This window comes from Rhinopithecus bieti, unplaced genomic scaffold (assembly GCF_001698545.2).
Source record: "Rhinopithecus bieti isolate Rb0 unplaced genomic scaffold, ASM169854v2 scaffold_11964, whole genome shotgun sequence".
In the NCBI taxonomy this organism is placed as follows: domain Eukaryota; kingdom Metazoa; phylum Chordata; class Mammalia; order Primates; family Cercopithecidae; genus Rhinopithecus; species Rhinopithecus bieti.
The window spans coordinates 4807055-4827778 of NW_016807677.1; the positions used below are offsets into that span (position 1 = coordinate 4807055).

The 20724-nt window shown below is 50.2% G+C and overlaps 1 protein-coding gene across 4 annotated transcripts in view; it reads right to left on the minus strand.

Annotated features, from left to right (window-relative positions):
• Positions 1-11111, minus strand: part of ZBTB16 (zinc finger and BTB domain containing 16) — a 207056-nt gene extending 195945 nt beyond the window's left edge. For 2 of the 4 annotated variants that reach the window (XM_017883146.1, XM_017883149.1), the window contains exons 1-2: positions 10809-11111; positions 6112-7469 (exon numbers count right to left, since the gene is read on the minus strand). In XM_017883146.1, coding sequence (XP_017738635.1) covers positions 6112-7379 — 1268 coding nt within the window. In that variant the 5' untranslated portion in view covers positions 7380-7469; positions 10809-11111. Of the gene's footprint in view, positions 1-6111; positions 7470-9233; positions 9323-10442; positions 10517-10808 lie in introns of those variants that run through there. The other 2 variants (XM_017883148.1, XM_017883147.1) reach the window with 2 other exon arrangements.
• Positions 11112-20724: the final 9613 nt, after the last annotated feature.

The window sequence follows — 20724 nt, forward strand, 5'->3', positions numbered from 1 at the left end:
TTAAAGAGCTCAACAATCCAGAAAGAGCTCACTGAAGTGCCTAGTTTTAAAAATGAAGAAGTTAAGGCTCACGATGAATAAAACGATGTCAATGGTGACAGAGCTGAAAAACGCAGAGCTGGGTCTAGACCTGGCCTCACCACTACAAAGCCTTCTGCCATCTTCCTATCTTCACAACCAACAACCTCTCCAAAAGACCAGATTTCCAGGAGCCCAGGAGATTATAAACTTAAGTTTATCATCACCCCTAAAAAGGATACTTCCTGGAAATAGAAATGGATTCAAAAAGGATTTTGGCAAATCTGTGAATGACAAGGCAGCCATAAATAGCTACTAAGAGAAGCTGGTATACACCTGACCTTTAGGATTGACGTCAAGGAAGATGGCTGTAGCCTCCAATGGTGGTGTCTTGGGGATGGTGTTGGCAACCAAAGACTAGGTCAGATGGATTTGACCCAGAAGAGCAATGCTCATGTTCTTATATGGCCTGGTGCAGAGCGCCCAGGACTGTGAATTAGAAGGCAAGCTGAGTGCCTGGTTTTACCCATTTATAGCTGTGTGACCATGGGCAAGTCACTTACTTGCTCCACATCTCATTTTCCTCATTTGTCAATAGAGAATGATAATCATTCACAATCCCTCATCCAAAACCTCTGGACGACCAAAACCGTTCAGATCTTAGAAAGGTACTCTGACACCTATCACGTTTAACAGCGCCAGAGGAGTCTAGGGCAGCACTCTGTAATCAAACACATTAATATTTTTGCAGCAAAACATATGAATATTCAAAATAAACAGGATAAATATAGCCTCACGTCAGTTCAGATCAGGTTTTGCCACTAAATGAGTTTACCGCAAACCTTTCAGTTTTCACGGCTTTTCAGACTTCATTATCACAGATATGGAATTATGGACCTGTACCCCCTCAAGGAAGGCTGTGAGGGCAAGAGAGATAAAGTCATTAGAGGTGCTTTGCAAAGAAGAAAATGCTGCAACCGATAAAAGGTATTATTAATATTATTGCTGTGGCTATCACTATTCTACAGCACACCCTTTTCCAAACAGAATTTAGTTTGACATCAGAGGTTCTGGACAGGATGATGAAAGAAAACCAAGAGTCTCAGGAAACCTCAAAAATCCCAAAAGTAGCCTAAACCAAGGTCAACACCTGTTGGCCTTCTACATGATCAACCACTAAATACAGAGCAGCTGACCATCTGAGAGAGACCAAGGCCAAGGGCCAGGCAGAACTCTGATATCTTAGCCCCATGGCTCATGCACTATAGAGCTGGCTCCACAAAGCCTCTGGGAAGGGCTGTACACATGGATCCAGAAAGCTGGCTCAGACATTCCCTGTGGTTCCTGAGAATCCCTTCAAGAACCAGGCAAGAGGCCGGGTGTGGTGGCTCACACCTGTAATCCCAGCACTTTGGGAGACCGAGGCGGGCAGATCACGAGGTCAGGAGATCGAGACCATCCTGGCTAACATAGTGAAACCCCGTCTATACTAAAAATACAAAACATTAGCCGGGCATGGCAGTGGGTGCCTGCAGTCCCAGCTACTCGGGAGGCTGAGGCAGGAGAATGGCGTGAACCTGGGAGGCACAGCTTGCAGTGAGCCAAGATCACACCACTGCACTCCAGCCTGGGAGACACAGAGCGAGACTCCGTCTCCAAAAAAAAACAAAAGGAACCAGGCAAAGAGTTGCGACGACATCCACTGCAGCTGACCTAAGTGCTTGTCTGTACAAGATCTAGGGGACCCTGGAAACCAGACCCTATTGTGCTTCTGCAGCACTAAATTCAGAAATACATAAAGACCAAGCTGTGTGAGCCACGGGAGACTAGGGACTATAAATGAGGACTATGTTCACACTTAAGTCAACTATACTGTTCCCTGTAATCTTATCGCGTATGTACGTAACTGAGAATGATCAGGTGCACCTGGCCTGGTTGAGCTGGTTCCTAGACCATATCCAGAGAAGCCTACATGCAGAACTGCTCCAGCCTTTCAGAATGAGAAAGGGAGAGTCCAGTGTTCCAGAATCCTGAGATGAGCTTCCCCTCCCTCAGGCATTATCCTCTGTAATGTGGACTCACTGGTAAAGATTTGGGAGCCCAAAACTTGCTCCTTCATCTGCCTGCAGAATACTGCTTATCTATCAGACCTTCTCACTGTCTTGACTTCCTTCTGGTTCATTTAGGTCAGTCCCATTTGATTTACCTGTGTGGTGCCTTTGTCTGATCTTCCCACCCATCCATGACTACACTTGACATTGCATCCATTTTACAGCATGTCATTTCTACAGTGGATGGCTTGTACATCTTGCTGTCTGCTGTGGGAAACGGGATCTACAACTCCACTAAGTTTGATTCTCACTATCTGTTGAGCCAACAGGTTACGCCTCACTCCACACCAGCTTGGGATCAAATCATGGGGAAACCTACCAATGACATTCCATAATAAACTCCCTGCCTTCCTGCCTCACTTAGCAGCAATCTGCCTTCATTTCCTCTCCATTCCCTTCTGCCCCCCACCGCAAGAAGAAATGCAAGAAGGATTGCTAGGTATCTAATCTTTACCAACACTCAGGCCTGTTGACTTAAAAATAAAATAAAATAAACCCTGTAGCCTGTTATTTTATCACCGATATATTTCCAGTGAATGCCACGGCTTCCTGGCATCAAAATCTCCCTTCCGATTTTTTTTTTTTTTTTTTTTCTTGGCTTTTTGTTTGTACTGGTTATAGGGCTGTTTTTCCTTCCACCACAGCATTTCTCAGACTGCTGATGGGTTGGGGGGAGACAGAGAACAGTAGAAAAAAGGGAATAGCACATTAATCCTGGAGTTTTGAGGGTGAGAGGGAGAAAAAAAGCCTTCCACAAAGGACGTCTAGCTGGGACCCGAGGGGCTGCTGATCTGAGTGAGGGCCGAGCACACACATGATTATTTTCTCCCCTTTCTGATTTCTTTAGACCCCTAAGCTTCTCACCAAAGGCACTGTCCCTGGCTCTAGCTTCTTGGGCTGCAACCGCTGACTTTCCACCCTCAGTCAAAAGCACATCCTCGGCCGAGCAGGGTGGCACACGCATGTAATCCCAGCACTATGGGAGGCCGAGGCAGGTGGATCACTAAAGGCCAGGAGTTCCAGGCTAGCCTGGCCAACATGGTGAAACCCCATCTCTACTAAAAATACAAAAATCAGCCGGGCGTGGTGGTGCACGTCTGTAGTCCCAGCTGCTCAGCAGGCTGAGGCAGGAGAATCATTTGAACCCGGGAAGTAGAGGTTGCAGTGAGCCGAGATCATGCCACTGCACTCCAGCCTGGGTGACAGAGTAAGACTCTGCCTGAACAACAACAACAACAACAACAAAAGCACATTCTTCCTGTCAGCAGACCACATGTGACACCGAGGACTCCAGGGCCAGTGTCTTGCTGTCATATGCTCACAAGGACAGGGACATTCTCTGCACCACCTCACAGTCAACACAGCCCCCATGGAGGGTAGCACTGTGGACACTACCCACTAGAACTCAGAGCCAATGAGGACCATGCAGAGATGAGGCCTAAACTACACAAGGGACAGAGGGTCAGTTCTTCACTGCTGCAGTGACTATGTGCCCATCCCAGCTCTAGTGATTTCTGGATTTTACTTCATTAATTTAGCACCAAGCCTGTTGACCATCTCCATTTTAAAAAGTGAGTGAAGGCTGGGCGCACGGTGGCTCACGCCTATAATCCCAGCACTTTGGGAGGCCAAGGCGGGCGGACCATGAGGTCAGGAGATCGAGACCATCCTGGCTAACATGGTGAAACCCCGTCTCTACTAAATAATACAAAAAAATTAGCCGGGCGTGGTGGTGGGCGCCTGTAGTTCCAGCCACCACTGGACTCCAGGTTGGTGACAGAGCGAGACTCTGTCTCAAAAAAAAACAAAAGTAGTGAGTGAAACAAGGCCCAGAAAGGTTAAATAAGTATCACAGGCTCTCACCGCTAAATATGGCCAATTCCACTACCCAGGCTCTTTTGAATGCAACATGGCCAACCCTCCCTCTCTCCCCAGAGGAATGAGGGTCTTGCTGAAGGGGAACTTGGAACTCTCAAGAGAGTGGTATCTTTTGTGGCCCTCTCAGGTAAAGAAAAGCAACGAGGAACCAGGACCTGATGAGAGCTAGAAAAACAATTACTTCCCACCATACCCTAGTTCTCATAGCACACAGCCGAAATAATTCACATCCGGAAAGATGATACATAGATCTGGTCAACATTGGGGAGGGGGTTTCCTCTTTGGGAAAGTTTGAGCAGAAACAAACACAACCTCAGTCTATTTCTGAGCAGTAGAAGCACGAGAAGACACACCTTAGTGGCGGTTATTTTTCGCACCCACTGGAAAAAGTCGGCTACGTTTAGCTCTGCCGCACTTTCCACAAGGTAAGCCTCTGAGCTGTCGAAGAGGCAGGGTCAGAGCAGATTCCGGCTAGGGGTGATGAGATCAACTTCCAGATATCCCCACCCCAACCCCTCTCACTCACATCCCCCGTACCTGAATGAGCAACAGGGGAATGGGGTGAAGCGGGGAGGTAGAGAATCAGCAAAACAGCAGACCACAGGGTGTGCAGCAAAACGCTGTCGTCAATGACAACAGAAAGCTGGATTTCTTGACTCCATTCATCTGACCCAGAAACTAGAGGGTAAAATGATGGGCATAGGGTTTATGACAGAGGCAAGGAAAAAAAACAAACTCGCTACTGATTCCCTCTGTTATTTACTCCACTTCCAACAAGCAATCTCCAAAACCCTCTGCTCCACAGACATGATCCTCTTCAAGGCAGCAGAGTACCAGGGGGTAAGGACCTAAATTTGAATCCAGCCCTGCCTCTCCCTGTCTGTGTGACCCTGGAAAAGAGACTTGACATCTGAGCCTTAGTATTGTTCCATGTAAAAGAAGGACATTACTGGCCAGGCACAGTGGCTCACACCTGTAATCCAGCACTTTGGGAGGCCAAAGCAGGCAGATCACCTGAGGTCAGCAGCTCGACACCAGCCTGACCAACATAGTGAAATCCCGTCTCTACTAAAAATACAAAATTAGCTGGGTGTGGTGGTGCATGCCTGTAATCCCAACTACTCAGGAGGCTGAGGCAGAAGAATCGCTTTAACCCGGGAGGCGGAGGTTGCAGTGAGCCAAGATCACGCCATTGCACTCCAGTCTAGGCAATGAGAGCGAAACTTCATATCACAAAAAAAAAAAGAAGAAGAAGGAGGACATTACCTATCTCAAAGGGCTGTTGTAATGAAAATGCAACTCATGGAAAGTGCTTAGTGCTGAACCAAACATGTCATAAGAGCTCAATGAATGGTTATTTCATAGAGAAGGAAACGGAAGCCGGAGGGAAGCCAATGCTAGCCTGAAGCGGCATTTAATTCAATGTGAGCAGAGATGGGATAAGAATGAGACTTCACAGGCTGCAAGACCAAGACTCTTATACCCATCCTTGCCCCTTGCATTTATATCAATTCCCCCTAAACGCATGTGCAGGATCAGAGAATGAGAAGGGAGACAGAGCAAGGAGATTAACTTTTACCAGGAATAAGGTTTGGAACCTGCAGCTGCTCTTGTGGCTTAAGTAGCCTCCAGCCCCTCCCATTCTCCCAAGCTGCAGAAAGCCTGTCTTTGCAGGGACCACTGCATGGGAACCCGAGGACCTGAAACCTAGTAACATGGTCAGATCCAGGGCACAAGAGACCCTCATCCCACTCCTTTTCTCCTTCTCTCCATTTTATTAGTCACTTCAAGCAAAGGAGAACAGACCAAACAGCAGAAAAAGCAAACAGGAGCCCAAAAGCAAAAAACAGAGGGAAGGGCCTATTAAGAAGCTGAGCCCATGAGTGTCCCCTGATGCTTTTTGGAAAGATCCTAGGCCCTCTCACTACACTCTAAAAAAATCTGCTCCCCTATCCCCCAGAACCTTAGAAGAAGTGTTTTTGGTTTTTTGACAAATTGCCAAGACAGGGGAGTCAGGCCCCTAACCTGGGAGCAGCCAGGGTGTGAAGAAGGGGTGTGAGGGCCTCAAGTCCCACATCAGGTGTGGGGCTGGAGCGGGGCCTACCTGTGCTGCTCCACAGCCTCGTTATCAGGAAGCTCGACCCCACACACGCTGCACTGCTCCCCGATGGTCCGGCTCTCTGACTTCATGCCCACAGCCAGCTCCCCCAGCTTGCTGAACAGCTCCCTCTGGATGAAGCCCTGGGGCAGCAGCCCCCCATAGGTGCTGAAGTCCATGGAGACAGCCAGGGCAGGCTGCACGTGGAGGCCAGAGGTCACCGAAGATGGCATGCTCAACACAGCGTCAGCCTTGTGGTTGGGCAACACGGAGTAGATGCCCAGATGCTTCTCAGGCGGGGGTGCTGGGTGCTCAGGTCGGCCAGTGGGGGCCTGGCCAGCCTCAGCTGGGGGTGGCAGCTGCTCAGCACTCTCCTCTCGCCCATAGTGCAGCTCCCTAGCACTGGTGATGACGCTGCTTCGAGTTGGGGTCCCAGGCCCCTCTTTGCCTCTTTCCTCAACTTTGTCCCCCATCCCTCCTGAGATGCTGGACTCAGCTGCCCCAGGGCTGTCCTGGCTGGGCACCTCATCCACCTGCATCATCTCCGTCTTCACCTCAGCCACCCCAGGGTGCCGCCCACCCCCAGCCAGAGTTGGCTCCTCCGGCCCTGCAGGTGGCTGAAGAGTTCCCTGCAGGAGAGACTGTCCTATGGTCATCAAACTGTCCACTGCAGCCTTGGTGGGACTCATGGCTGAAAGACCAAATGAGGTGGAGACTGAAGGGCTCTGGTCCACCATGGGCGCAGGGAGGCTCTGTCCAGCCACACTGGCATACCCACTCTCCTCGCTGGAATGCTTTGAGATGAAGATGTTCTTGAGGTACCGAGCCTTGCGGTCCTCTTCTTCCTCGGCCCCACCGTCGGCCATGGTGGCCTCCGTGTCATTGTCGTCTGAGGCCTGGATGGTCTCCAAGATCTTCAGGCACTGCTCCTCCAGGTACTCAATCTCCAGGATCTCGGCAGCATACAGCAGGTCATCCAGGTCCTCCGCCTTGGCTTGCAGCGTGGCTGTATATGCATACTCCAGAATCTGCTGGAAGGTCTTTGGCGAGAGGAAGTCCAGAGTATAGTGCTGACTGTTGCGGTGGAAGAGGATCTCAAACATCTTGCTAGTGCAGGCCAGCACCGTCCGGTGGGCGTGGAACTCCTGGCTGTCCACCATGATGACCACATCGCACAGAGTCCCGGCCAGCCGCATCTGGTTGGCCTTGCACAGCAGCCCCGTGGGGTGGCTAGGGTTCTGCAGCTGGATCATGCCCATTTTTGTCAGATCCATGGTGCTCCCCTCGGCTCAGGCATGAGGCTCTCTTTCCTTCTGGGCTCTGCGTGGCGGGGCAGGGTGGGCTTCCTGGGCCAATAGAGGAGGCTAGAGGAAAGAAGAGGGGAAGAAGCAAAAGAGATGAGAGAACAAAAGACAAATTCATCAGTGTCCCTAAAAGTAAGAATTCAACCACTACAACATGCCCCCTCCTCCCTGCTGCCAAACCCCTAGCAAGAGAATCTTAGAGATTTTAATTGAAGTAGCTTCCTAGAAATTTACAAATCTGCCTTTCAAGCCCAGGGATGCTGAGAGTGAAAAGAAGGTTCTGCCACAGCAGATGCCTAATTCACTACTCTATGACATCTGTTAGATGAAGTGAAATGAAAATTGTAGTGAAGTCCTGTAAGTCCTCAGCTTTCTCTGCATCTGAGAGTAGGAGCTCCCTAGGCAAGGCCAACATTCATTATGATGAAGTGCACTTACTTAAAATTAGCAAGACTTTAGCCCCTTCCTTGTCAGCTTCACGCCAACCCCCTGGATGTCAAACCTCATCTTTAAAACAAAGTTTTTCTAAACTCTGCCTCACTGCAGGAGCCCCAGAAGCAGAGTCAAACTCACTGGAGGCCAGGAGCCTGTAGTCATGGCCCACAGACATCTATGGACACTGGGCTCTCCTCCGCAAAGGCTATGCTCTCACCATCAGCCTTGGCCTCTGGCCTTCTACTATTCTCAAGGTTGCAAAGCACTGGCAGCCCCAAGCCCTGTCCCTATCCCTAGGTACTAACAGTCACATATATACAACCCACACACAAACTTAGCTCATTTCTACCCATGGAAGCCTCAAAGTTATTGTATGTATAATCTAAAATCTGAACTGTGTGTATGTACACCAGCCAGAGACAGACAGAAAGCGTGTGTGGGGCAGGGCGTGGTGTCTCACGCCTCTAATCCCAGCACTCTAGGAGGCCCCTGCAGGCGGATCACTTGGGGTCGGGAGTTCGAGACCAGCCTGACCAACGTGGAGAAGCCCCGTCTCTACAAAACATACAAAATTAGCCAGGCGCGGTGGCACCCGCCTGTAATCCCAGCTACTAGCGAGGCTGAGGCAGGAGAATCACTTGAACCCGGGAGGCGGAGGTTGCGGTGAGCCGAGATTGCGCCATTGCGCTCCAGGCTGGGCAACAACAGCAAAACTCCGTCTCAGACATTTAAAAAAAAAAAAAAGCGTGTGTGTGTTTACATACACACACACACACACTTATATGAGGTGCTGTACCTACCGTCCTGCCCACAACTGCCCGGTGGACAGGAGGATCTAAAAAACGAAGAAGGATGGATCATTAAGGTATGGAGAGAGACCACAGTAAATATGCTCCCCTACAGCCAGGAGTGCTCATGCTGGGCTGGGTGTGTGAACTCCACGTGTGTCCCACAGGCTCCAAGGAGTCTGCAAGTCCTGTGACCAGGGGCAGCAAGGGATGCCGGACATGGCTCAGAGGCGCTGGAAGTGATATTGGCACCAGCATCTGTGGTGTGAGTTACAACCAATACGAAGGGAAGACAGGGCTGGGAAACAAAGGCCTCTCCCAGAGCCTGTTTGGGATCAATAAGAGGGCTCCTAGACTCCAAACTCCGCTTAAGGAGTGTAAGAAAGACCGCGCAGGCCCAGGGCCCTCCCCGTGTCTGCCTTGCAGCGACCAATATTGCAGTGAATGCACTGAGAGCAAGGAACAGCAAGGTCTCTCCCTCACTCTTCGAACACTGCTTGCTTGCCTCCACCCCCAAAAGAAGGTCTATCAGTTCAGGAGCCACCAAGCTCACGCAGAAAGGATTCACAGGACGGCTGGTCAAGACACTTTTGTTGCCTACCCCGGGGTGGGGACGGAGGCCGTCAAGGGTGGGATGAACATTCAGCAGAGCCTCGCCACCGCGTGCTTTCCCGCAGACATCGGGGCTTCTGAGAACTAGGAGGGAACAGCCAAAAGAATGGAAGCTTGGCGCCCCAAAACAAGCCCTTTGGGTCCTGAGGGAAATCGGGGCGCCCACGGGCAGCCGTCTTCCCCTCCCGCCGCTCGGCGCCCGCGATGCGGCCGGCGCTGGCTGCAGCGTCCAGCCTGGCGGCGCGGGGAAGAACCGGCGATAACCCGCCTGAGCTACGGGGATCGACCGCGCTCTCACACGCCTCCAGTTCCCAGCGACCCCCACCGAGACTTGGAGACGACTTCAGGAAACTTGGGGAAGCAACTTTTCCCGAGGAGCTAGACGCCTGAAAGATGAAGAGCTGAGCTAGGGACGAGGGAAAGCGAAAGAGACTGGGAGGAAAGGCGACAGTCCGGGCGGGCTGGACTCCGCGGGGAGAGCAGCAGGGAGGCGGACCCGCCCCGCGGCTAAGGGGAAGCACAAAAGCCCCGCAAACGAGTTGTGGGAGGAAAGGCGAGAAGGGGTCTGCCCGCCCTCCCTCTCCGACCCAGGGCCGTGACCCCCGGGGAGCGACCGGCTGGGTCCCGGGCCTCTGGCCAGCGGCGCCAGCGGCCAGCGCGCCCGGCCGAAGAACGGTGTGAGCGTCTCGGGGAGGCGGCGAGCGAGTCGGTGCGGAGCGCTCCGTGCGTCCCAGTGGGTACGCCGGCCGGCGGGACCCTGCGCATTTTAAGCGCGTGCGGGCGTGTGCGAGGCGCTGTGCGAGCTAGCGGCGGGCGCGCCAGGGTGGAAAAGGCATCCCGAACGCATCAGGTGCAGAGACCCGCACCCACCGAGAGCGGCCGGGAGCGCACGGCGAGCTCCGGTGTCACCGCCGGTCCCGCCGAGAGCCGAGGAGGGCCCGCAGCGCTGGAGACCCTCTGGAGCTTCCCTCCCTCCCCTGCAAAAGGGGGGGATCAAGTCCAATCAATAAAAAGCCCACCACGTTTTTTCAAACAGAAACAAAACGTAAGCAGTCCCAGTCCTGTTCCCCTCCGCCCCCAGATCTACTCGTCAGCTCCTCCGATTCTAGCTTCCCAGCCGGCGAATAGACACACAAATAAATAAACCACAACCCTATCTCGCGCCCGCGCACCGGTCCGCATACATAAGAGCACCCACCGGCTCTTTTCCTCCGCTGGTCCCTGCCGGTACAAAGCCTCCGGATCCCCGACCCTCTGCGCACGCCCTCAGCCCCCGCAGACCGCTACGCCCCCCACCTCTCACCCCGACCGTGCCCTAGGAGAGGAAGGGCTGGGGAGGCAGCTGTGCCCAGGCTGACAGCCGGGGCTCCCCCTTCTAGCCGACCCCCAACCGGTTGCGGCGACGGCTGCAGCGGCAGGAAGGGAACACGCCAAATAAAAAAGGCACAAGCCCAGCGGCCGAGTGGCCGAAGCGAGCGCGCGCCCCCGAGACCTCTCCAGCCCCGGGGAGCCCCGGCGCGCGGCGCTCGCTCGGCGGTGCGCCTCTTCCCGGCCCCTCACTCACCGCAGCCGAGCCGGGCACTGTGGGGTGGGTGTGCGTGCCTGTCGGGGGGTGTGTGCCTGTGTCGGGGAGGGGTGTTGCTGGGGAACTGTTGCTCTCCGTATCACGGCGGCAGCGACAGCATCGCCCGGCAGTTCGCAGTACCCGCTCTCATCGCCCTCAACTCCTCTCTGCTGCGAGGTTAGCAAATCACCACCGGCTGCTGCGCCTCCGCCGCGTCCCACGTCAACGCCGAGCCCCCTCCCCTGCAAGGCCCCGGCGCCTCTCCATCTTTAGTGCTGGCGGCCGAACCCGGCTCCCTGCCCACAGCTGCCCCCCTTCCCTCCCCCCTCCCCGTCCCCGGGCTCAGCCCGCCCACCACCCCGCACTGGCCGAGCCCGCGCGCGCTCCCCGCCCCACCTCTCCTTTCCCCTCCCCTCCCTTCCCCTCCCTTCCCCGCGCTCCGCGCTCCGGGCTTCGCCTGACATCTAGCTGCTGCTGGGGCGCCGGCGGCCGCCGCTCACCGGCCGAGCGGAGAGGAAGGAAGGAGCTAGAAGACAGGCGTGCAGGGGACGCGGAATCCTTAATAGGGGAACTGACGGTGAAGGGCGCGCAGCAGCCCCCACCTACTCCCAAGATGTTAATTTCCATTGGATACATTGTCCCCCCTCCCCTGCACCCCGGTGCTCAAGCATGCAGTTTTGTCCCCTTTTCCAATGTTTGCCTCAATTCAGTGCGTGTCATCTCGCCTTTAACTTTTTTCTCATGGCTCTGGGCTGCATTCCCAGTAGCCCCTGACATCTGTTTCAAAAGGCCGCTTTCCTAGCCCAAACCCGGGCCTCTCATCCTCCTGGCTACTGCGCGCCTCCCGGCTTGAGCATCCGGATTTCAAGAAGTCTCCCGAGGCGAAGTTCGAGGATCCTGGTGAACCAGGTGCCAGAAGGTCCGCGGAGATCTATTGTCGAAGCGAGACGTCCCTTTTTAGCTGTCGCGATTGCTGGAGGCCAAGGTCGAGTCCTGGGAGAAACTTTTCTCTCTCTCAGACTTGGACAGCCTCTCGGTTCTGCCCGCACCCGACCCCCGACCCCCGACCCCCAGCAATCTGGGTGCAAACAGTTTCCCAGAACTGCGCCCAGCTCAGTGCACAGTCTTCAGGGGGCAGGGGGAAACTTGGAAAAGCTCTGGGCCCCTCAAAAGTGCGTCCTCCTTCAGCGGGCCGCCCTACTTTAGAGGGTAGAGCAGCCAAAGAAAATGTACCCTTCCTATGACTACAGAAAGCTGCCCTCTCCTCTTGTCCCTGGAGCTGAGCGAAGGTAGGGTGCCAGAGGCGGGAAGCGCTCTTTGGGCACGGGCTGTGGATTCTGACCAAAACCCAGGAGGTTAGGGTGGGAAGTGGGAGTGGCCGAGAGCGCCATCCAGGGGTCTCAGGCTAGTCAGCCCTCGAGCTCACGTGATTTTAGCAATGCGGGGCTTATGTCACCGAGGCCTGGGTCTGCATGTTCTGTCCGTGACTCGCGGGTGGACCAAAGGTTTTCCGCAGGACTCACCTAGAATCCACATCTCTATGCGTGCCTCTGGCACTGCTCCAGACGGAGAGTCAAGTCACTCTCCCATGAACTGTAGGGCCATGGAAGGTGGCAGAAATCTGTATCTGCCCGCTGAAGGCCAGACAGCAGAGTTTACACATCGGAACTGATCCGGGTTCACAAGGGCCGCTCATGGGACAGCCCCAAAGACGGGTCAGTCCATCCCAGCAAGAGCCACTCCTGACTCCTAAGAGCAGGGAAACCTCAGCCCAGCAGGAGTCTGCAGAGAGAGCTGGGCAGGGGAACACACTTGAGTGAAGGAAGGACTCCTCTGATAGCACTGGATACAACCACATCAAACCCAAGGCAAGGGAATGGGAAACCCAGTCCCTGGGTATTCATTTCATTAACAATACAGAGCAATTCCTTTTAGAGACTACCTGTTTCTCTAACTAAGGTCTATACACTCTGTTAGAGGAAAGGGATTTAAAGAAAGTTAGGAAAGAACTGGTCTGCAAGGAAAGCAAGAGTGGAGGGATGTAAGGAGAGGAGAAAAGACCCTCCTGGTGCCTCACCAGGGAAATAGAAGAAAGAATCATTACACTTGTTGAGCTTCTGCCTAGACAGTGCCTGCTGGAGGTTTCCGCTTTGCTGTCCACATCCACCTACCAGCCTCTCCTCAGTGCAGTAGCAGGAGAAGCACACAATTAACCCCCTGATCCTAATCTCCTATTAATCCTCAAATCAGAGAAAGAGAGAATCTCTGGAAACAATGGGAGAGAAAGCACAATCCTCCATGGCCCTGGCCTCCCCACCCCCATGCCATATTCACTCTATGTGAAAATCTCCCTTGCTTCATAAACTCTGCCCATTAAAAAGCCCAGCCCTTGTTAGTAAGTGTTAAAGAGAGATTAATGCCTGAATTTAAGAGGTGGAGAAGGTAACAAAAAGGAAGAAGGCAGGCGAGGCTGTGGGCTGAATGCCAGCATTGGGCTCCAAGCATTTCCACTTAGCGCTGAAGGCTGGCTGCACAGCAGTTTGATAAGGTTTATTGGGCCCAGATAAAGCAGCAGCAGCTCCCCCACCAAAACTGGCACCATTTATAGCCAGGGCTATGTCCTTGGGTCCTGGGAAGGCTGATGAGAATCCTCAGTTCAGAGATTTCATATGGCAGCACCTAAAAACAAGCAGGATGGAAAATTACAAGAGAATACTCAATCGCTCTCGCGCGCGCATGCCCGCTGTCTTTCTGTCTCTCTCATGTTCATGTATTTAGAGTGATTTTTCTTTTACATTTTTTCTTGAAGGGTCTTGTAAGGGAAATCTGGGTATCAGTTCTAAAAATACAGGAGATCTCAATCTCAGGGGGAGATCATGCTAGAGACAGAGGAATAGATGAGCTGGTCTTTGCATGGAATTCCATTGCTAAATCTTCTTATTCTCTCATCTCCTTCTTTATCCATGTACCTCCCACCACTGGCAGTCTTTCAGAGCTCAGTTAGTGGAAGAGGAGGGTATAGCAGTTCTAAGAGATCATACAGGAATGAGACAGTGAAAATAATAACTCATTCTCAGCACTGACTATGAACCTTAACACGTTACCTATGTTGTTTTATTTAATCCACATAACAATCCTATTAACGCAGGTGCTATTATTTTCCCAGTTTCTGTGGACATGAAAACTGAGGCTCAGAGAGATTAAGTGCCCTACTGCAGACTGTAGCTCTATTAAACATCAGAGCTGAAACTTTAAATCAGACCATTCTGATTGCAAAGCTCATGCTCTTAACTTCTAGATTATATAGCCTCTAGTGAAATAGATCAAGGAAACAAGGGCTTTTAACTTTCCTTCTTCTCTTGCTCTTCTGAGGCCAAGATCTGTGCAGCAGCCAACCAAGCTGAGGACCAAATGGTTCTCAGCTTGGTCACCAGGTAAACAGACTTAGATCCCCCAGGATCTTACACTTTGTCTCCTCCCTCAGAATCTCAGGCAGAAGTTGTGAAGGGGGCTTTGAATTACAAAAAATCTTCAACTAAAGAGATAGGAAGAAGAATGTAGTGGTGTTTTGAGTATTCTGAGTATGAATGGAATGTTGCAACTCTTTAAGTTCCAACTCTTAATTTGGGACATATATTTAATTTTTTTATTTCAAAGTAAACTTTTCTATCACGATTTAAAAAAAAAAATCAAGGATCCCTACCTTTTGGGGAGAAGATGCTACTTTGCATTTCCCCAAAAACTTGTGATGAGTGGAGAATGAAGCATGTTCAGGGAGAGATGCAGGTAGTGATGCCCTTGAGTAGAGGAAAAGTATTTTCTGCAGTTGAGAACTCCAGATGGCCACTGGGGAATGCACCAGGACATCAGACCTTTACCCTACCAGGGACTGTTAGGGGAAGACACTGCAAACCTATTGTGTCCATTTCTGGAGTCAAAAAATCTTACAGTCTTACAGTCCTTCAGATCATCACTCCAGACATCTACTATAGAGCTGTGGGTGATGTCAACAGTTGGGCAGAATAGGTTGGGCGCAGTGGCTCATGCCTATAATCTCAGCACTTTAGGAGGCCGAGGCAGGCAGATCTCTTGAGGTCAGGAGTTCGAGACCAGCCTGGCCAACATGGTGAAACCCTATCTCTACTAAAAATACAAAAATTAACCAGGCATGGTGACATATGCCTGTAATACCAGCTACTTAGGAGGCTGAGGCAGGAGAATCGCTTGAACCCGGGAGGTGGTGGCTGCAGTGAGCTGAGATTGCACCACTGCACTCCAGTCTGGGCGACAGAGAAAGATCTCATCTCAAAAAAAAAAAAAAAGTTAGGCAGAGTAGAATTTACTCCTGTATATGTTGACATTTTGTTTTGTTTTAAAGTTTAATTCTTTCACATTACTTCTTGGATGCCCCTCCAAAAGCAAAGGGGGAAAGAATCAGGTGATGTGTGTGTTATGTGTTCCAGTTAGTTGATGCTCAGCAAACCAAGTAAGACGGCTTCTTTGATTAGTGATTGCCATCATCCCTCATCCCCCACCCCACCACTACCACCACCATCACCACCCCAACCAACAGAGACCTGGTTAGTGGTGTTTACAAACTTGAGTTTCTCTTCCAGGTGCCAAGTATGCCCTTCCCTCATCTGCAGAGCAGAGAGTAACTTTTCAAAAGGGCAGGAGGAGGGATTTTTTTTTTCTTTTTTTTTTTTTAGCCCCTGAGGCCTTGGGTCACTGTGACCCCAAGATCTTCATGATTGAGGAAGAAAAAGCTTCTTCTTCTGTCTCTATCTCTTTTCCCAACATATTGCAAATGCTGTTGGGACCTAATGTTGTCAACTCAGATAGCAAATCTGAGTTGTTATTAGTGCAAAGATGCCCTAAGGGGGTAGGCAGCGAGGATGAGATCTGCAACGAATGTTATGGGGACGTGTGTTCATAATTATAATGGGATTTAATGTACACTGGGACCAGATGATGGCAGCCATTTAAAAAAGAGATGCTTAATAAGAGAGGTCCCTTAATGACAGGCAGCAGGGCTCAGGATATTATGGAAGAAGCACCGTGTTTCACTGGGTGTCACAAACCATGTGCCAGGTTTTACGGGGTTCCTAACAAAGCTTTGGGGTGAAACACAGCAACCATTGATCGCTGTCAGCTATCAAGCATAATGTTTGAATATTGTCTTTGAAAGGGGCATATGCACTTACAGGAAGACATTTTCTCCCTTTCGGATACACATACTCACATAAGCACGGACACATAGGCTCTAGGCCAACATTGAATAGTTTTTGGTGTTTCTGGAAATCTGCTTTGTTCTGCAAAAGCTAGCCTCAATTTCAAAACTAAAATTTCGTCACTAGGGAAGGGTGCATTTTCCATATCGTGTGCATGAAGTGAAGCAGCATGAGTCCTATTACGGGTAATGGGGGTCCCACAGATGAATCCCCAGACACCATGCTGAAAATTAACCCCAAGTCCTCATGGGGAGACACGGGTGTTTTTAACAGTTTGATGTTTCTTTGTTGGGGGGCCAGGAAGAGGGGCTGTGTAACAGTTTCTTATGCTGTTTAACTATAATAGCGTACTGCTTAACTTTTGAGTTAACATTATGGATTTCGATCCACGGCAGCTGTTTTATAACAGGAGCGTTATAGTAATGGACAAACCCATGCAAAAGGAAAACCATAATCCTTGGAGGTGCCACCATAGTCCAGAAATACAACTCCATGTCCTTTACCAAGTTTTTTTTTTCTCTCTCTCTCTCTCCTGATGTGAACGAAGCATATGAAAACCTCATTCATCGAATACAGGCCTCAACCATAGTTACTGTGTTGGCTGTTCACAAAACATGATATGGCCAGACTTCGGGTCCTTAAAGCAGAATATTCCATTTATCCCGATAGGGAGAAAATGCAAGGGGTAAGCGAACACTCACCTTCCAGTCACACACGCTGAGAAGCTGAGTTTCTGGAGAAGCCTCTTTTCAAATAGCAGTGGTATGTCAGGGGTACACAAGGCATAAGATGAAGCTATTTTACTTGATAACAGGTAATTTATGCCAATCATATTAAAATTATAGCAAGACAAACGCTCGTATCTTGTGGAGTAGAATTGCAAATTTGTATGGATTTGTAAGACGAAATGAAAGATGTCCTTGGAGTTCTCCCTTGGGAAAGGCTCAGTGCCTTTCCCTGAAAGGACTGAGTGAGTGGAAGACCGGGAGATGCCTGTGAGCCAAGGCTGTGGTGGGCTCTGAGCCAGACACTTTGACTCTGCCTCCCTTGCCAGGCCAGGTTCATTTGTCTCTTTTGGAAGTCATTGCTGGATCTTGGATGTAATCTTCTCCACCCACCCTTGAGTCAGAATTAATTTCTCCCATTCTCCGTAAGCCCCTTAGCACTATTTGAACATTTATTACAGTATTTACCACCATCTGCCTTATATCTGACTGAGTCTTCATTCTGACCACCCCCTCCTTTGTGAGTTTCTGCAAGACAAGACCTCAGTCTTGTTCAATTTAGTATTTCCACTCCCAAGCTGCAGAGCCTAGCACACTGTCAAACAGAGTAGTTGTAAATGTTTGTCGATGAACCACCTGAAAGCATGCATGCATGAATGAATGAATGAACATAGAGAACAAATATTTTAGGAATTAGGGAGAGAGGGGACCATACTATATTCAAACATTTAGGGCAGAATTCCTTGTGCTATGAGGTTTTCACCAGCCTTTGAAAGATGAATGGACTGTGGATAAGGGTTGAGGATATCTGTTGAATTTAATTGTATACAGCTAATTGAGGGTATAACTGGGCTGTTTCAGTTAATGTCTTCCCCAGGAGCCTAGAACCAAGCTTTTCTAAATATCCTAGGAGTTTTAATAAATGTTTATTAAATTGTCTAGGCATGGTGGCTTACGCCCGTAATCCCAGCATTTTGGGAGGCTGAGGCGGGAGGATCGCGTGAGCTCAGGAGTTGGACACCAGCCTGGGCAACATAGTGAGGCCTCCTGTCTACAAAAAAAATAAAAAATAAATGAATCGAACATGGCGGCATACACCTGTAGTCCCAGCTACTTGGGAAGCTGGGAAAGGAGAATTGCTTGAGCCCAGGAGGCTGCTGTGAGCCGTAATCACACCACTGCACTCCAGTGTTGGCAACAGCGTGAGAGCCCATCTCAAAAAAAAAAAAATTGCATTGAATTGAAGTGAAATGAATTTGAATCACATTGCTTATCACTCCCACGATGGGCTTGTCATCCCAGGCCCAAGCAGCTACCCAGTTCAAGGCAGAGAGGAGAGCATCTGACCCCTCCTAGGAACCCCAGTGGATGTAGGGTTCATCCACTGCTGACTGAATCTAGCACTAGCATTTGAGACACGCATTAGGCACGAGTACTGACAGATTCACTCTGCTGTTACCAGGTGTGGCAGAGACTGGCTAGCTGTTCCCCAAACTTCTTCCTGGGCACACCTACATTTTTTGGCTTACCGTGCAGTGAGGTGCAGGCCATGTGATTGAGTTCTGGCCAACAGATTGTGAGCAGAAATCCTCTGTGCCACTTCCAGGACTGGCCCATAAAAACTCCCAGCTGGAACTCCACATTCCCTTTTCTTTCCTGTGACTTGATCCCATGAGCATAGAGCTATCTTAGAAGCTGAGCAATGAAAGACAGCAGGGCCAAGGTGGACGGAGCCTCGAGCCCTGAATTACGCTTGGAGAAAAGCTGCCTGCCTACTAAAAAACATCTATTTTGGATTTTATATAAATAAGAAATAAACTTCTGATATCTTCCATAGGGCTGCCAAATAAACTAAATTAATGAAAATGTTAAATTTGAATCTCAGATAAACAATGAATAACTTTTTAGTATGTCTCAAATATTGCATGGAACATAATTATACTAAAAAATTGTTTATCTGAAATTCAAATTTCAATTTTCTGTTTGTTTTATTTTCCTAAATCTAGCAACCCTAGTTTTTAGCTGTTACATATTTTTCAGCTTATTATAGTAACTAGCATTACCTTAATTAATACATCTTGGTTTCATTTGTCAGAAGCAGCAAGGATACAGCACCTGAGCTGGGATTTCACTGGGACAAGGAGAGGCCTCCAGATCCACTTGACCACGAGGAAGTTATGCATTGGGCACCCTGTGTGGACAGGGCCAAAGGGCAAATGAGGAAAGATCCTGACAGTTTCTAGTTTACCCTTTTTCCTGTGAGCCTCTTTTTCCTTAGCAGCCTCTCCCACCCAACTGAGTTTCTATGGGTGCAAGGATGGGGGCAGAAAGGAAGGCATCATAATGTGGATCTATTCCAGACTTTGGTCAAGCCAGTGATCTTCCCATCTTCCACTTCCTCCTTTGTACCATAAATACCCAGCATAGCATAAAGGCTAAGACTGTGGGCTTTGATTTAATCAGGTGGGTCTGTATTCAATACATCCACCACATTGGTCCTGGGTGGTCTCAAGAAAATTACTTAAGCTCTCTGATTTGCAATGTGCCCCCTGTAAATTGAGGACAATTAGAGTATCCACCTCACTAAAGATTCTGGGAGGATGCTCAAGGAGTGCCTGGCCCACAGTAAAAGATCTGAAAACATTAGGTAATATTAGTGTTGTCAGGTAATCTTTCTTTCTACCCTCCTCCTCCAAAGTAACTTATAAATATTTGGAGTAAGACATTGTAATTAATTTTATTTTTGTTTTGTTTGGCTTTGGTTTTTGAGATGGAGTGTCGCTCTGTTGCCCAGGCTGGAGTACGGTGGTGCGTTCTCAGCTCACTGCAACCTCTGCCTCCCTGGTTCAAGCGATTCTCCTGCCTCAGCCTCCCGAGTAGCTGAGAGGCACCCACCACTATGCCCAGCTAATTTTTGTATTTTCAGTAGAGACGGGTTTTCGCCATGTTAGCCAGGGTGGTCTCGAACTGCTGACCTCAGGTGATCTGTCCACTTTGGCCTCCCAAAGTGCTGGGACTACAGGCGTATGCCACTGTGCCCGGCCAATTTTAAATCTCTTTAAAAGAATGAAGCATGACCTGTGTTTCTTGGCTTCTAATTGCAGCTGAGCGCAGCTGTTTGTGGCCCTGTTCTCCCAGGCTTATCTCGTTCATTCTGTTGGGAGTGAGGTAAGCAGGCAAATGGGGAGCAAAGCAGGGTGTGCAGGGAGTGGTGTTAATTTTCACCTCGTAGCATGACATGTTTATTAGTGTGTACGTACGTTAAGCGCAGCAGCCTGGTTTCCTTGAGTTAAATAGCAGTCATGCCCAACTGGCTCTCCATGTACCATTACTCCAAGTGATTGAGCCAATTTCTCCCTCTGCCATGAGTTTAAGTTGTAAACCTCTCAGCCAGACAGGGAGGCAATGATGGGCTGCCTGTTGTGATTATTATTAACCTTTAGCATTACACTCACAAGACCAGGGGGGTCTGTAGAGACGCCCAGGGTGACGCAGGCACAGACTGCAGGCTCCCATCCACCCACCTCAGTTCAGCCTGCATCTCTTCTCCACAAGAAAGGGAAGCATGTGAGTGTTCACTTTGGCCATGCTGGGAGGCTCCAGCCTACCAGTCTGGGGTGAGAGATGGCTTGTGCTGGGTGAATAGAGAAATGTTGAGTGTGCTCTGTTCCATTTGGGCAGAGGAAAAGACAGGGCATTGCAGGAAAGCTGGAAAATAGATTTCTGTCTTTCTTTCTTTCTTTTTTTTTTTTTCTGAGACGGAGTTTCGCTCTTGTTGCCCAGACTGGAGTGCAATGGCTCAATCTCAGCTCACTGCAACCTCCGCCTCCCAGGTTCAAGTGATTCTCCTGCCTCAGCCTCCCGAGTAGCTGGGATTACAGGCACCTGCCACCACGCCTAGCTAATTTTTTTGTATTTTTAGTAGAGACAGGGTTTCACTATGTTGGCCAGGCTGATTTT